Raw genomic sequence first — 18,356 nt, forward strand, 5'->3', positions numbered from 1 at the left:
CGATGAATCATTTAATACAAAAAAGGCTGACAAAAGAATATCATTTTTGATCATGAGGAACATTATATTCTTAATTGATTACGACAAATAGACAAACTTGATCAAGAAAAAGGTTAAACAAAGGTAGTACCTATAGTTGTTTCTTTTTCTTCCTATTGTTTGCCCTCAAAACTATGACTCAAATTCATAACATGTCTTCTTTTTATGTATTAAACTCAAATGGTGTACTAAAACACATGGAATTATTAATGTACAATATTTTAAAAACATTTAAGTATTAAGATCCTTTTGCGGTTTCATTAATCTCGTTCTTCTTACTAGCCTATATAATACCCTAATTGAAGGAGGTAGTTTAAGAGATTAAAGAATGAAAAAAAGATAATTAAAAGAATATTAGAAAAGAGACGGGAAAAAAGAGGAAAAATATAGATGTATTAGAACGTACATGGAAGTAGAGAAGATAGATAAAAGAAGAGGAAGGTGATGGGGGATTCTTGTTTATATACTAACAATAAAGACATTTTTTAAAATTTTTTTTAAGGTTAAGGTGTATTGAAGTAATTTTGGAAGTTTAAAGTTATTTTTGAAATAGGATACTTACCGTTTCTATTAATAACCACTAACAAGAGTATTTTTTAACCATTTTTTGAAAGTTTAAGAGTACTACTATTTTCTTAAAAAAAAAAAAAAATCAAGGGTATTTTTCAATCAAAGTACTATTGATTTTCATAAAAAAATAACAAAAAGAGTATTTTTAAACTTTTTTTTTGAAAGTTTAAGAATATTCTTGAGACTTTTGAGGGCTCAAAGATATTTTTAAAACAAACGATACAGTTCAAGAATATTTTCTATAATGTAGTCTTATTTTTTTTTCTCTAAAACTACAATGCAACAAGAAAAAAAGAAAAAAGAAAAAAAATCCCACATTCTAGTAATGATAAAAACATAAATCTCAATGTTTAAAACTATAGGAAAATTGTTTTTGCTATAAGTATCATCAACAAAAGTAATTTCTAAAATGTATATAATGCATCCAAATTATTTAGGGAAGTTACAAGATTGTATTTGGGTCTCTTTCTAAGTTTTCAAACTCAACACAATTTTGCTAACTCCTTTTTCTCCAGACTATTTTTTTCCTTATTGTTCTAAAGTTTCCTATGTCTAAAACCTCTCTCTTTCATTATTTGTATTACAGGTAATTTCAAACAAGTAAAAAATTAAAGCTAAAAGTTGAACTAAGAGAGTTACCTAACCTTAAAAAATAAACTTGAGACTGGTTAGGAATAGACTTAGAAGAGTTCCTACAGATAGGGAAAAAAGCAAGCGAAGGCTCACTTGACCCACCTCGGCCTCGGAGGCCGAGGCCAAGACTAGAAAGGCCTTTGCAACCATAGGCCCACTTCAAAGACCGAGCCCGAGGCCCATCCATCCCATAAAGAGAGGCTAATCCAGATTGGTCCTCTCGGTTGGAACATCCACAACGTCCCAATCTAAGTCCTAAGTGTCCAATTTCAAAATAGGAAAAAGAAATAGAATTCCCGATCCAAAAGGGATAAAGAAGACCTCTAAATTCAATTATAAATAGAGCATGACAGTCCAACGGAATGTAAGCTCAAACTTCTCCTTAGAAACTATTTGCCCTGACCTTTGTGCAAAATACTTACTTAAGCAGTGTCTGTGGCAAGCACCACCATCATTATGTTATTTATTTATTTTTATTGTTTTGTAGGTAACTTATCTAAAATATAAATTTACGGTTAGCAACACATGACAATAAGTGAGATCACTTGACCAGATTTTGTAATTTTTCTCTCTAAAATTTCATCTTTAAAATTTTTGTCCATCTCTCGATATTAACATTTTTAATACTTTTTTCTCTCTAAAATATTTATTTCACTTTCATTTCCCTCTATAAATTATTTATTGACATTTTCTAAACTCTATTTTTCAAGTTTACTTACAATAATTTTGGAAAGGGATTTCAAAACTCGCTTCTTATATATGTATAAATTTGGCTTGTACTAATAAACATTAGTAGTGCATTTGGTATTGGCTATATTTTTTGGTATGATTTGTGGATGTTGATAATCTTGTTCTTCATCTTGTCTTATGTGATATTCTACGGAATGTTTCACATAGTGTAGTTTTTATCTGGAAATTCCTCCTTATATACAAAATTCTATGTGTTTATCCTTAAAGATTTTTTTCCTTCTCTAGGCTCAACTAATTATGTTAATGGTCTGTTTCTTTCCTTTTGTCGTATATTTTTAAGAGTTTACATAATTTGTTTAGGGTTACCACTTTTGAAGAAGATTTTTGCCGTTTCTTGTATTTTTTTCTTTCCAAAACAACAAGTATATCAACCTTAGCAATTATGAAATAAGAAGTTATGTAGGTCTTGACTTGCTGCTCTTGATAATCTTTAAACATTGTCTTATACATGAGAATGGATTCTCATATTTAAGGAGAACCTAAGTTTCTCAAGTAAAGTAATCTCTATTTGAAACTGGAAAGATCAAAGCTAGTATTGAAAGATAGTCTCACATTTAGGAGGAGCCTAAACATTTTATCACTAAGTTAGGTTGTTCGTGTGTCACTATAAAAGTCTTTTATGTATAGATAAGTACAATTTTATAATTGTTAAACTATTCTTTAGTGACAGTATCCTTCTTCGAGCATACTACTCCGAAACGTAGGTGACATTGAACGAAATTGGGTTACTAAATTTTGTGTTTCTTTTCTTCTTTTCTAATCTTTTCTATCTATCTTATTTTATGTTTTTGGGTATCATTGTGTATGACTTGTTAAAGTATGCGTCAGGTAACCCTTCTTTCATATATATTTGTCTCTAAATCTTTTATTACTAAATTTATTTTACTTTCAAATTTTTGTCTCTTTAAAGTTTTTTATCATTTTCTCTTCCCAAATATTTTTTTTATCTCCAAAATATTTGCCACACATTCTCTAACATTTCCTTCTCTAAAATATAATCTTCTAAAATTTAAAGTTTAGAAACCTATTAAACAATCTTAAAAATTCAAGATAAAAAAATAAAACACAAATTGATTTTAAAAAGTTTAAAAACTAAACTCGTAACCCAACCTTGTTTTTATAGTTAAAATGTTGAATGTGGACCAATCTGATTCTTCCAACCTATTTGAGGAAGTCCATCCGAGTTTTTTTTCCCCTTTTTTGACAATATGTGAGGTTAGGGATCAAACCTCAGATCTCAAAATTGATGTTATAAGTTCATGCCACTCGAGCAATCTATCTCGTTAAATCACCAATCCACCCAAAAGCTTTAACATATAGGTGAAAGTATATTTACATCTAATACCCCTTTCACTTGTGGGCTTTGTAGCTGTTGGGACACAAACCTTTGGGACCATCCGCTCATTTTTTAGTATAACAACTATAGGAATAAATGATAAAATCTTCAACTTCTAGGGAGAAAGGTTATACCTATTATCATTAAGCTAAGCTCAATTTAACTTGGACTATTTGCTCTTGTATCATGTTAAATTGGCAAGAGCTAGTATAGTGAATAAAAATGGTTCGATTGTCCGCTCACGATATTGTTTTAAATAAATAAATGAGTAAATAAAACCCTAGTGGTAGAAAACGGACATTGGTGTAGTAGAAGAGAGAGGTGATGAGCGGACCATGAGAAGGCCAAAAAAATCGCCCGAACTCGTGGTGAAAGTGATGGCCCTTTCACTGTAAATTTCTTTATTCTTCAAAATACTTTCACATTTCACCATTTCCTCTTCTCTCCCTAATTTTCTTGCGGATCTTCTCTCTCCCCTTCTCTCTCTCGTTTCTCTCTGCAATTCCGATCCCCAAGATGAGCAAGGGACCCGGCCTTTTCTCCGACATCGGCAAGAAAGCTAAAGGTAATTCTTCTTCATTCCTTCCTTTCTTTCACCTCCGATTCTTCTTCATTGATCCTTACTCTTTTCCCTTTTTCTCAGATCTTCTGACCAGGGACTACATCTCCGATCAGAAATTCTCTGTTTCAACTTACAGTAATGCTGGAGTGGTAACAATCCTTCACTTCCCTTCTATCCATTTCTCTGTCCCATGATTCCATACCTCTAGGTCCAAGGCATTGATTTCAATTTTTATGCAATCGTATTCTGTTTTGTAATGATTTTGGTAGCTTTAAGTATTCTTTGAAATGATTCTGCTCTGACTGTTTGGGATAATTGCTCTATTTTACTGTTTTCGTTTCGAATTTGATTAATAGGGTTTTTCTTTGGCAAATGTTTTTGAACTTATACGGTGGAGATGTCTGTTTGGATCTATTAGCCAATCACCATCTGAAATGTTGCTGGTTTCTGTTGAGTTGAAGGAATTTGAAAAAAGATGTTATTGAAGAAATTGGCACAAAGGAAGATGGAGAATCTCTTCGTAAGAAAGAAAGTTTTATTAAGAAGTGTACGGAAATGATGGATACTTTTGAGAGAATATTTACTCTCTCAATACACACATTCACTTTTCTCCACTCTAGGGTTGTTTAACTCTCTAGCTTTGCTTGGCTTACATATGGTGCCACTCTTCCTCTCCTATTTATAAGCATAAAGATCCTTGAAGTTGAAGTAAAAGGATCTCTCTAGGTTCTTCTTGGATTCTATAAATATTCTAGATATTTCTTTGGATTATCCTTATTTGAAGGTATTAGAATTCCTTGAGCCTAAATAAAACTTAGGATGTTTCTAGATATTTATTTACATACTTCAACGTAATTTTAATTTACACATTAATGTCATATTGTAGATGTTCCAAAAACCTTCTAGATTAGTTAATGTTGTTTTCTATTTTAACAATTGTATGAGCCGATATTACTTTTCCACTTTTCTGTCTCTTGGTGCAGCTGTTATATATGGTTATTGCTGTTGGATTTAACTTTACCTTGTCTAAATTTTTCAGCTGTTACTATTCTTTTCTCTTCCTCATAACTTAAAGTGTTCTATGAATACTCACTAACTTGAATTTTACGCATCTTCTGAGCTGAAATCATAGTTTTTGAGTCGTTTGACGAATACCATGAGTTCATTTCAGCCATCCCACTACTAGATTCTTTCTCCAGTTTCTGGTGCATGTTAGGTAATTAGGTTAGGCAGTGAATTCAAGTCAAATTATTTCATTTATTGTTATCCTTACTCTTATAGGTTCTTACCTCAACCGCAGTGAAGAAAGGGGGACTATCAACTGGGGATATTGCAGCATTGTACAAGTACAGGAATGTTACATTTGATGTTAAAGTTGATACAGAATCAAATGTGAGTTCTTTTGTTTCCTCGCTTTTATTCATTCTGTATTTTTGCCTTAATTTGGTTCATGCTATGCATCCTTATGTTTTCATCTGAACTGTTCTTTTGTTTTTTTCTCAGATATCTACTATCATCACTTTAAATGAAATAGTTCCATCCACAAAGACTATTGCTTCAGTCAAGATCCCTGATCATAACTCTGGCAAGGTAAAGTCTAGCATTCTTTGCTTTCTATTGGAGTATTAGAGATTTTTTCTTAAAATAGAGTTGGAGATCTCTTTTATACTTCAAGTGGCCTGTTCCTGATTATTCTTTCTTCTTGCTGCAGTTGGAGGTTCAATATTTTCACGATCACGCAACCCTCACGACTGCAGTTGCCTTGAATCAAAACCCCTTCGTTGATGTTTCAGCCACCATTGGTACCCCAACCATTGCCTTCGGTGCAGAAGCTGGCTACGACACCACTTCTGGTAACTTCACGAAGTATGCTGCCGGCATTAGTGTGACAAAACCCGACTCATCTGCGTCGATAATCTTGTAAGATATCATTCCATTGGGAGAAAGATCACTTCTGTCAAATCTACAAGTTCTTTTGTTATGTGGGTCTGTTGCACATTCTAATTCATAGTTTCTCTCCCTATCATAGAGGTGACAAGGGAGACTCAATAAGAGCTTCGTACGTGCACTATTTGGATCAATTCAAGAAGAGTGCTGCAGTGGGAGAGATCACTAGAAAATTCTCCACAAACGAGAACACTTTCACAGTTGGCGGGTTGTATGCCGTTGATCATCTGACAGTGGTGAAGGGGAAGCTGAACAACAATGGGAAGCTTGGGGCACTCCTCCAGCATGAAATTATTCCAAAATCTTTGTTGACCATCTCGGGCGAGATCGACACCAAGGCATTGGACAGAATTCCCAAGTTTGGTTTGTCTGTTGCACTCAAGCCATAATTGTTTCAAAGCGCTTTTCTTTGTGAAAGGGACTCAAATTCTTGCGTTGCTCGTGAAAGAAGAGCACTCAATAAGTAGTTCCACAGATTCATTTCTTTAGGCTTTCTAATACTGTGGATTGTTTGTTACTATTTTTCATTTCCCCCAACCTCTATTTTGTTGGGTTTTCCTTTTTAGGCTTTGGAGGCATTTGGTTACTTTGACAATCTATATCTTCTTAAATTGGAGAGAGTTAATGATTTTTGATGGGTTGAAAATGTTCTAAATTCTGATTTCATTTCTTCTTGCTTCGTTTTAATTCATTCTGTCTGATGAATTTTGTTAAAAATGTTTGATATAGATCAATATTATTGAAAATTTACAGGTCTGGAAAAGAAAAATTTATAATGTCTTGTTTGCAAAAGTTTTAGAATCTTATTGATTCTTATTTTCAAATATAAAGAGAGGAAAATTAGAATAAATGTCAACTTAGTTGAAGATTGAAATTGACTTGGATTTGTAAAGTTTATGTTCGGAGTGCATGGTGGAATAGGCTGAGGTTTGAGTTGGGCTGAATTTGATCAATTTTCTTAAAAAAGAAAGTTGATGTTTTTTTAATCTCCATTTTTTACCTGATAATTTAATTTTGAATTACATAAAAATATTTTTACAAATTTTGTCAACTGTCCCAATCATTTGCCTACGATCGATTTTTAAATGGAATCGATCATAGTTCTTGCTTAGTTTAATTTAATTTGGACAGAAATGATTAATTGTTAATTTTGAAACTTATCTAAATCTCACGTTGCCCCATTATTTCATTGATAAAATGAAGAGTCCGAAGATATCTAAAGGGATAAAACAAAATTAACCTATTACTTAAATGATTAATAAGTAATAGGTTAATTGTGTTTTATATCTATTTTTAAGATCTATTTATTTCCTAATATCTTTTTACGTATCTCTATTTTAATAGTCAACAATGCAATTAAAGAAAAAAGGTGTTGTAAAGTAAACCACTTAATCGACTTGCTTTTGGCTATGAGCGGCTGCGACTATATTTTAAAGTTTTTAGGGTTGTAAGCATGCTAAGAAAAGTTGTTTCTTTAGATTTTTATTTAGAGTAAGATGAATATATATACCACCTAATTTGAACAAAATAATACATATCAAAATAAATAAAAGGGAAAAAAAAAATACAAATCATAAATAGAAATATATTTCCTAACAGAACTAAAGCGGGAAAACAAACTATAATAATAAGAGATCGGGTTACGTCTCGTCTTATTTTTTTAGGGTATCCGTACATACCTCACTATGACCACTTATTTCATTTTCAACTTATTTGTGTTGACATGTAGAATCTAAAAAATAAGGATAACTATGCAGTGAACTACAAGGTTTTTGCCTCAAACTAAGAAGGGTTGGTTGGTCACCATTCAAAAGAATCTTAGTTAGATATTTAGTATTTTAAAAAATAAATGAAAAATATTACTTGGTTGATAATGTTTGATGGAAGATAAAATGGAAACTTCTGAAATAGAAAAAACAAGAATTAATTATAATTATAATTATAAATAAAAGAGAGATTTACTTCCGAACTTATTTACAGTATAAACTTTCACCTTCATTCAATTGAATCTCAAACTTTGATAATTGTTGTTGTAATTGTCTTTTTAGTCCAATGTATAGCAATTTTTTTTTTCAAATTGACATTTATTTAATCATAAAACCTATAATTAAAAAACTAATAATATATTGGTCAAGTTACAAGCTTGATTCCCTATGATTTTCATTTCAATTTCGCATGTATGGTTGTAAAAGTTGCATTTGAATCTCTATCTTATCAATTTGAACCTTATGGGTAACATAACAAATCGTCCTATGTTATAACGACATACCATTTTTAATGTAGTGATAGGCTAATGTTTTCAATTACATTAGGGATTGTTTAATTGGAAGGTTTTCTACAAGAGAATTGATACGAGCATGCAAAACCAATACTACAAAAACTGTATAACTTGATGCTTAGAACTTTTGAGTATTTTGACGTTTTTATTAAAAAAAACGTCAAGTAACATGTAAATATGAAGAAAAACGTCAAGAATAATGAAAAAAGGGAGGTCGACGATTTTTTTCGGATTTTTTTTCATTTCGTTTTTTACTTGAGGCTTTATAAATGTTAAGTGAATGTCAAGTAGTTTTAAGTTAATTTTAGACTATTAAACTTGCTCACTTTCATTTTCCCCAAAAGCACTCACGCGCACCTCTATTGATCCTTTCTATCTTTTCCCTCTCAAACAAAACAAGGCTTTCGAAATCGTGAAACCCTCTTCAGTTTTTCCCTAGAGATGTCCAATTCTTCTACGGAGATGGGCCCATGGGGCCCCACCCCGAACGGGGCGGGGATTCCCCGATTAGGCCGGGAAGGGAGTGGGGGAAAAAAATTTCCCGTGAGCTAAACGGGAATGGGGAATGCATTCCCAGACCCCGCCCCCGGCCCCGACCCCGCCTCGTTCCCCGTCATTAGCTTTTACATATTTATTTAGTATGGTTATCTAATGTTATGCTATGATTATTATTATATAAATATTACATTTAAATTTCAAATTTGATTATTTATTGGAAAACATAATGAATATGTTTAAATTGAATGTTTAAATTTAGATTATATATGTGAGTAATTTGATTTATATTTATTTCTTTCTACTAAAAAATCAATTAGCTTTTTTAGACAGTAATTTATCTTTAAATTTAAATTTTCATATAAAACTAACCCTAATCCCCACCCCGATCCCGTAGAGAATTTCATAGGGAATGAAATGGGGAGCAGGGACGGGGATGGGGAATGGCATCCCGTCCCGTCCCATGAACATCTCTATTTTTCCACAAACATCACGTATGAAACCCTCCACCCAAGCATTTCCTACACGAAATCATGAATCTAGGGTTTGCCTTCAGGACGCCGATGCTTTCATGTTGTTGCTGCCTTGTACGCTTCACCATATTCTTCAGACTCTCTTTTCATTCTTCACGTCGCTGGCCTTGTACGCCTCCAATGAGTTTCTGACTATATTTTAGTTTTCTTATTACACTTGTTTTCGCTTGATTTTAAGTCCCATTCTCCAATTTTTCAGTGTTCGAAGACTTCTTTTTAAGTCTTCTAAGCACTATGATTTTTTTCTGTCTCAATGGTGAGAAAATGATGGGTTCTGTTTAGAAGGTGAGAAAATGATGGAAAATTAAGTTTTCTCTCACTAATTTCATTTCATATGGGTATAAAAGAACATTGGGATTGTACTTTAATTTTGTGGACTTGTAGAAATTAGTGTGGAAAAGACAAGAGAGCTTGGCCAAATTGGTTTTTGCAGTGCCCTAGTCTACAAGATGTGGACCTCAAGGACATTTATAACTCACTTTTTTCTCATAGGGTTGGACTAATATTGGATCTATTTCAACACTTTTAAACAAGGATTCATGTTTGTATAGTGAGTTTTAGGCAGAAAAACTTGGTTTAGGCCTTTTCAATTTCTTTGTTCGAGACCTTTTAAGTTGTTTTAGATGCACTTGGTGGCTCTGATCATTTGGATTGTTTTACATACACTTGGTTTGGTGGCTTTAATCATTCTTTATATGCATTTTCTTTGTCTGTGGTGTTTTCTTCTTCAATTGGGTTATTGTACACCACCTATTTGATAAAATTCTTGAGAGAAAAAATGGTTGGGGACTATGGATTTGTTCGGTCTGAGTGTAGTGAGTCTGTTGGACTTTGTATTTGGAACAATCTTTTTTTTTTTCACGTAGTGGCTCTGATCACATTGTTGGCTGTACTGAGGAATATTGGAAAGCTAAAGGTACTGAAGAAGAAGAAGAAGATAAGGAGAAGGAGGCTGAAGATCTTATATGGTTTATGATGCATCTTTTCGGCTTCCATATTTCATCGAAGATGAAGCTTGCTCCCATGTAAATGCTAGGATTGGCAAAAATCTTTGCAGGTAGAGTCCCTACGGGTCTCCGCCTTAAATCTCTGTTTTGATTGGGGATGTGGGTCAAACGGGGGATTATAACCAAGTCCCCAATTAGGGACGGTGAGGGTATCCCTGCCCCGTCCTCGTTCTTGATTAATTTTTTTAAATTTTTTTTTCAGTATATATATATATATTAATTTTACAAATAAATGTATATAATATATAATTATATATATACCCTATAAATATATATTAATTTTACAAATATATGTTTAATTATATATAATTATATACATTACAAAAAAAAAAAAAGGGAATGGGTCCCTACAGGGACTTGTTTTTCCTAAAGGTAGAGACGGGGACGGGGATGGGAAAAATACCCCGTAGGGACGGGGATGGAGAATCGTTCCCGACCTTGTTGCCAACCCTAATAAATTCCAATTTTTCTCATGTTTCTAAGAAATTTACATTGGAGAAAAGAAAGGGGAAGAAGCAGAGAATTAAAGTCCAATTCATGATAAATCACTGGGCTTGGTTTTGAGTGTTTTCGTAAGATTTTTAAACTGATTGGTTTCATTTTGCTTCTTTAAATAGGTGGTTTGAAGGCAAAAGAGGGATATGGATGAGATGATGAAATGAGATAGGTGTCTTAATTCATTCCATGTTATTTTTTTTAGTTTGTAGCTTAACTGTACTTTTGGCTTGAAACTATCAAATCATAACATATTCAATGTTTTGATTTGAAAAGAATGATTTAGTTTCAAGCTCAAATGTGATTATTTATTTGTATTTCACATTATGTTTGTGAATCATGTTACCCTTTATTTTTTCCTTAAGTTTTTAGGACTTTGTAGGTTGTGGTGCTTAATTTTAGTAAATTTTAAATTATTTCAATCTATATGTTGTGGTTTTTGGTATGTTATTTCAATATATGTAGGTGTTGAAAGCAACAAGTTCAAAGTGAGCTACATTATTCTTGTGGAGGCAACATCGTAGTAAGTAATTGTTCATATGGGGTTCATATTCTTCTTACTTAGAAATTGTTCATTTGAACTTTGTTAATATGAGGTTGTTAAATGACAATATATATGTTTAAGATATATGAACTTTCTTAGATTGGTAGAAATTTTGGGTTGATTGATGCTTAAGATTGTTCATATATATATATATATGTGTGTTGTTTGTTTATTTGGTTAATAAGTAATTATCCTCTTCAATTAAATTATATTATTATTGGATCTCAAAATAGGAGCAATTATAGGTAATTTCTAATAATATATATATATTTTTAAAAAAACACATACGAACTTTACAAGCAAAACGTATCAAGTACTATTAAGTTGTCTTGAAATTACATTTGACAAGTAAAAACTGTCAAGTTATGAAAACCTTGATCCATAATAAATGCCAAGAATTTAGATATTTGACGTTTTTAAGAATGCCAAGTAACGTTGACACTTGACTGTGAAAAAACATCAAGTAATACAGTTTTTGTAGTAGTGAATCTTTGTTTATTTTACCGTTTCAACATTTTGCTTGAGAATAAACTATTCCTAGGCATCCTCTTTTCTCACAGTGAAAGGTTTTGAAATTTTTTCATAAATAACATGTTTAAGTTTTTATCTTACAAAAAACTAGCATTTTTTTTGAAAACTCGTTAAAAATAGTTTTTTTCTGTCCATCTCGGGCGAAATCGACCGCGAGATTTTAGTTAAAAAATCAACATTTTCCAACTTATCGATTGTTTGAGGCTTTCTCGGTATATCTCGCCAGATTATACATCGAGATTATGTGCATCTCGGTGTTAATCTTGGGCAAATAACACCGAGATTCTATATATTTGAGCTTTCTCGCTAAAATTTCAGGCACAATGATACCAAAATTCATGTATTTGAGCTTTTTCGGTGGAATCTCGGGTAGGATTAACATCGGGATTCTATATATATCCCAAATTTACCCAATTTTTCAAAAAATTTGATCTTTCCCAAAATTTAGAAATGTTGAATCAATTTGAAAAATATTTTCATAATTGGAAAATCCATTTGGAATTTTGGAAATTTATATAATTGTGAAATTATGCTAAGGATTTAAAAAAGTATGTAATAATTTGATATAATATTTAGTAAACATAATTGAATTTGGAGAAATTTTGGAAGTAATATAAGATTTGGTATAAAATTTGGGAAAATTATGTAAAAAATTAAAAAATCTTGGCCCATAATCAGACAAGATGTACCGAAAAGGCCAAAAACAATTGATAAGTTAGAAAAAGTTGAATTTTTAAACTAATTCTCGGTGGTCCATCTTGTCTGAGACGGAATGAGAAAAACTATTTTTATGAGTTTTCAATAAGTGTGCTAGTTTTATAAGGTGAAAACTTAAACATGCTATTTCTGACAATTTCTCAAGATTTTTCTCTTCTCTTCCAAAACTGTGGGTTTTCTCTGTTCGCCTCTTCTTCCGTTTTTCATTTTTATATATAATTTCATTTCAAATATAATTAATTAATTAATTAATTAAGTGATATTAATTAACAAAATTAATATAAATATTTCTTTTAATAAAGGAGAATTCTTATAAATAGAAAAATCTAAAGAATATCTACACTTTATAGCAAAAAGTTCCAAAATGTTTGTACTTTTGGAACTTTTTGTTATAAAGTATAAATATTTTTAAATATTTTTTATATTTAAAAAGACCCCTTTAATAAATTAATAATAATCAATTACAATATTTATTTAACTTACTTTTACAATAAAAATTTATTAAATGAATGCAACTACTTTTTACATAAAATATTAATTAATTAGTTTAAAAAATTATAAATATATTTAATTAGTAAACTAGTATTAATTAAATTTAGTTAGTACAAAATTCATTTTTTTAATAATAATACTAATTGATTACTTATTATTTTTATTAATTTAATTTGATCATTCATTATGAACATATAATCACGATTAATTATTTATTATGATTAATTTTTATTACTTCATTCATTATTAAAATATTCTATTTATAAAACTTTTTTTAGTATTCTTTATTAATATTCTTTATTAACATATGATATTTTTATCACATTTTTTACTTTTTATATAATATATGGTTTATTAAAATATATTCCTTATATTATTTAGTTAAAATTAAAATTAATAATGTTCAACTTAATTAATTATAGAAATGGTTAAGAATTAGATTAATTAATATGACATTCATTAAATATATTAATTGATTAATTTTATTTATAAATTACTCAATGTTCAAATATTTATAATTAAAATTATTATTGATTCTTTAATGAATTAATATATTACAATTATATAAGATTATCATGCTTAACTTCATAAATTAAATACAAACATAATTTTTTTTCATAAAATTCTGATAACATTTCCTATGCACAACCAAACACAGTCATCTTTGATTCCTAGGCATCCTATTCCCAAACATCTTTTTCCCAGACATCTATTATAAACTCTTGAACTTGTTTTACTAGTTAACTAAGTTTAAGTCCTCTTAATTTTAAGTTAAAGATGTGTATTAACATCAATGGAAAGAGTAAGTTAAGTGTGTATAATGAAAAATGCATATGAGATGTAAAAGAAGGAAAATTTTCTTAGTGTTCTGACTATATGTGTTCAGGTTGTAAACATGGTTGACGCATAGAGAGTTGGAGAAGTCTATTAATCGTAAACCGAAAAAAAAGGGCAAAAAAATATGTTATGTTTGGAATGCTGAGTTCTCAGGTGAAGTAGAAACAAGTTAACACCTAGAGGAGGTAGAGAGGGCTCAATGCATTGGACTATGAGGCGCCACACGACGAAAGGTCCCAGAAAGGCGGCGTTATGGTTAAGTACAACAAAGTGGTATGAAAGATTTATGCAACCAACTTTGTATATCAATGTTGAGGCTAAGCTGACAAGTAATGCGACAGAAGAGCATGCGTTGGAAAGAGAAGGCTTGGATGGTCGTAAGGCCATGCAATAAAGTTTAAGCTAAGGAATTTAGTATAATTAATGAGTAAGTAAGTAAGTCAGGTGGCAGCCTTGTGAATGTCAATGAAAGCTAGGTGGCAATTAATTAAGCAAACTCTTCATGCACGCTCAAGTATAAATAGACTTCGTAACAAAGGAGACTGTTTTGCCAAATGTTTTCTAATGCCTAAATGAGGAGTGTTGCTGCCATATGAAGATTTTGAAGCTGAAGAATTTTGGGCCAGCTAAATGAAAATTTAAGGAATTTCTAATCAATTCCGAAAGAAATAATGCTCAAATTCTAAGGTAAGTAAAAGTTAGGATGTTTTGGAGCAATTTCCTTAAAGGGAATTTAGTTTTTATGAATGCTGGAATTAAGTTAAGAAATCTGGAAGATTGAATATAAAAATGATGTTGTGGATGAATAAGCAGACAATTGCATGTGAAGAACAAGGAAGCAGCTGACCCAATGATGTTATGCATTGACACATACAACATAGTCAATCCACAACGAAGGCGCTTTGAGTACGTCGAATAATGGACATATGTCGCATAGACTGAGAAGGCATTTCAACGCTTACCTGAGCACCTTGAGGAAGGATTTTCAATTATCAGCCAAGTTATAAGGTAGGATGGCTAAGAATAGCCGATGTGATAAAGATTGTTCGATGGGTCAAACTTAGTTGTGATGCGATGACTATTAATATGCGGTGAAGTTAAGTTATGCATTAAGCTCAAAAGGGAGCTAAATATACTGACAAGGGACCTTTTCTTTTTAGGGAAAACGCAAATAGTAGAGGCGTACAACCCTTGGATAAGTAGCTTAAGACAGTGAGTGACAAGTTTTAATAATTGTTTTTCCAATGTTAGTTTATGAATGGTTTTAACGCATAGGCATTTTATATGAGGTTTTTATATCATGATTTTCTTCAATGCATGCTTTAAAATGAATGTTGATCGCTGATTCATGCTTTTAAATGATGAAGTTATTTATGAGTTCATCATGCATTTTTCAGGAAGTCTATGCCATTTTTTACCGCATGATGAAATTTATCAAGGAAATAACGTAAGAATACTCCATGTTTTACAAGGCACTATGCGTTGATATGAAACCATGAAGTATGATTATTTGTATTATGTATATGTTTCTATATGTTTAAATGTTGGTGCCTTGTATAAACACTACTCCAATGTTGATGCCGAAGGTACGGTAAGGTACCCAGATTTCTATGATGTTAGGGATACATGACATCGAAGGTATGGTAAGGTGATTAGGACCCAATTTAGCTCTACGTGCACATATGGCTATGTTATTGACGTTGATGAGATTGAGCAAAAGGGCTCTTTCTCAACTTAGGTTATTAGAGATTGAGCAAAAGGATTCTCCCACATGTTTAGGCAGTGGAGTAGTGGAGTTTTCAGAATGATGTTAATGAATTTTGTTTCAAGATTGTTACATGATGTGTTTTATGATTTCAACTCTATTTTGAAAACCTTGATTATGATTTTATAACCGTTTCCTTGATAGGAAAGTTCACATTATTTATGATTTAAAGTATTTTTTATTTAAGATAGTCACTCCCTGGGCTTTCCAACTAACTCTTTAAAATGTTTTCCTCCCCAGGTAGCGGTTGATGTCCTGAGGACTAGTAGTTCTGCCACTCAGTCACTTTGCAGAACCAAAGAGTGGAAATTTAGGTGGCTCATCATATTCTGTTATTTAATTTTATGTCAATATCAGGGGGAAATAGTAGAGTTGTGTTGAATAGATATTGCATAAGGGTTTGGTTTATGAAAACTTTTATGTATGTTGATGCTGATATTTCTAATTAGCAGTAAATTATATGTTTAAAGCTGTTGCTGAAACTGTGTAAGTTCTAGAGGATTATAAACTACTAATCGGAGTACAAAGTGTTAATGATACAGGAGTATGTTGGGTAATAATTGTCATAAGAGGGTTGACAATTGCTGTCTTCACATCCTTTCTCCGATTAAGAGGGTAATCTGAGAAAGGGTGTGACATCTATAAAATCCTAAACGAATTGGCTCCTTAGAAGGTAGGAGTTTTCATAGGCCAATTCTGTAGACTCCAAGTGCGTGATTATTTTGTACTCATGATCTTCTGAAGCTTTGAGTTTGGGTGGCCTCAAAGTATTTTTATTTATTTTTCTCTTCATGTCGAAGATATTGAAGTTTCACAATATGAGATAATTGTGAGATTTTTCTCCTTGATGCAAAATTGATCCCTTGCCTCGAGAATCTCTTGCACTTTGAATTAAATAAATTGCAGATGATGGATAAATTTGATTGGATTATTGATATCGAAGAAACTCATCATGTGACTAGTAATCTAATTTTTTTGAATCAAGGATGCCCTATTATTTCAAGTCCCGTAAGCTTACCAGATGGGAAGAAAGCAATCGCCACGATGGAAAGGCGTGTTGCTTTTGCTGGTGGTTTCATGCTCAAACGCGTTTTATTTGTACCCACTTTACAATGTAATTTAATATCGATGTCAAATCTAATTGATGATATTCATTGTTTTGTCTGGTTTACACCTTTTTTATGTGCTATAGAGGACCAACATTCGGGGAGCATGATTAGCGCTGATGAATGGAAGGATGGACTCTATTATTTTCAAGGAATTCCCACATTGTACATAGTGAATATTCCAGAATTTTTTGAATTTGAGCTATGGCGCAGGAGATTGAGGCATCCATCAGATAGAGTGGTCAAGTAAGTTCCTTTCTAGTTCTGTAAAAAAAGAAACTAAATTAATGCATGTATCACGTGCCCTCAGGCTAAACAAACTCGAGATAGTTTTCCTACTAGTGATAACGAAGCTAGCAATATATTTGAACTCATTCATTGTGATTTATGGGGACCATATAACCAAAAACCACCTTCATGTGGTGCACATTATTTTTTGACATTAGTTGATGAATTTTCAAGAGTTGTTTGGGTGTATTTGTTATGGGATAAAACTGAAGTTTGTAAAGCTTTTCTTTCGTTCTTTGATATGGTTGAACGTCAATTTGAGACTAGTGTTAAATGAGTGAGAAGTGACAACAGGATAGAATTTAAACGCATGCTTGACTATTTTGATAAGACGACATTATTTTGAAACCTCGTGTGTTGGAACTCCACAACAAAATGGAAGAGTGGAGTGTAAGTATCAACACATGTTGAATGTAGCTTGTGCTTTAATGTTTCAAAGGAAATCTTCCTATTACTTTTTGGGGGTGAATGCATATTGGGTGCAATTTCTTTGATAAATCGTACTCCATCAGGTCTATTACAAAATAAAGACCATTTGAGGTCTTATTTGGTATAGCTCCAGATTTTGAGATATTGCGAATTTTTGGGTGTTTGTGTTTTGCTCATAATCAACAATAAAAGGGAGATAAGTTTGCTCCACGTAGTCGAAAGTGTGTATTTGTGGGATATCTATATGGTAAGAAAGAGGTGAAGGTCTATGATCTTGAGATTGGAGAAATATTTGTGTCTCATGATGTAAAATTTCATGAAAATGAGTTTCTCTATGCTAATGTAAATGTGACCACCAGTAACAACACTTTGTCTTGTACTGAAAAAGTGGTGGTTGATAATCAATTTTTTAATGATCTAGAAAGTGATTGTAAGGAAGTAGTGCCCACTAACACCATTGAAGATGAAGTTGTAGAGCTTACTGGTGTCACTAACGATATAAGAGAGGTTGAGAATGTAAGGGATACAACACAAATTGTACCCGTTATGCCAATAGCCACGAGCACAGTGACTAAACCCACAACCACAACCACGGTTTCACTTGTAGATTAGTTGCACAATGAAAACAATTCGCAAGTGAAGCAGTTGGTTTGAGCAGAGGTTTATGAACAAAGTGCCCATTAGTTCTCCTCCATGATTTTGTTACTTGATCTATACGAACAGATCAGAGTCCATCCCCCAGTTCATCGACTTCCACGAGCTCCTCAGGTTCTCCTTACGCTATAGCAAATTTTGTGAACTATGATAAATTATCTGCATGACATTGTACATTTCTTGTAGCACAAACTATAGGGCATGAGCCTCGTAATTTTAATGAGGCTATAAAAGATAGGAGAGAAGCCATGCAAAAGGAAATAGAGGCTTTGGAAGATAATCAAACTTGGGTTATGGAAGTCTTGCCTTCAGACAAGAAAGCACTTGGATACAAATGGGTATATAAAA

At 32.0% G+C, this 18,356-nt stretch overlaps 1 protein-coding gene and 1 long non-coding RNA gene across 2 annotated transcripts; both read left to right on the plus strand.

Moving 5' to 3' along the window:
* The first annotated feature begins 3,592 nt into the window (after positions 1 to 3,592).
* LOC120087671 (mitochondrial outer membrane protein porin 2-like) lies at positions 3,593 to 6,492 on the plus strand. Its single transcript, XM_039044524.2, has 6 exons — positions 3,593 to 3,893; positions 3,972 to 4,039; positions 5,172 to 5,282; positions 5,394 to 5,480; positions 5,602 to 5,810; positions 5,920 to 6,492. Exons 1-6 carry the CDS (start codon positions 3,845 to 3,847, stop codon positions 6,224 to 6,226), a joined length of 831 nt encoding a protein of 276 aa, XP_038900452.1. The 5' UTR covers positions 3,593 to 3,844; the 3' UTR covers positions 6,227 to 6,492.
* Positions 6,493 to 8,988: 2,496 nt separating this feature from the next.
* LOC150033475 (uncharacterized) lies at positions 8,989 to 11,377 on the plus strand. Its single transcript, XR_016523662.1, has 2 exons — positions 8,989 to 10,817; positions 11,111 to 11,377. It is a non-coding gene; the product is annotated as an uncharacterized LOC150033475 (long non-coding RNA).
* The last annotated feature ends 6,979 nt before the right edge of the window (positions 11,378 to 18,356 follow it).

The sequence above is a fragment of the Benincasa hispida genome, chromosome 10 (genome assembly GCF_027475165.1).
Source record: "Benincasa hispida cultivar pf3 chromosome 10, pf3_genome.v1.1, whole genome shotgun sequence".
Lineage (NCBI taxonomy): Eukaryota > Viridiplantae > Streptophyta > Magnoliopsida > Cucurbitales > Cucurbitaceae > Benincasa > Benincasa hispida.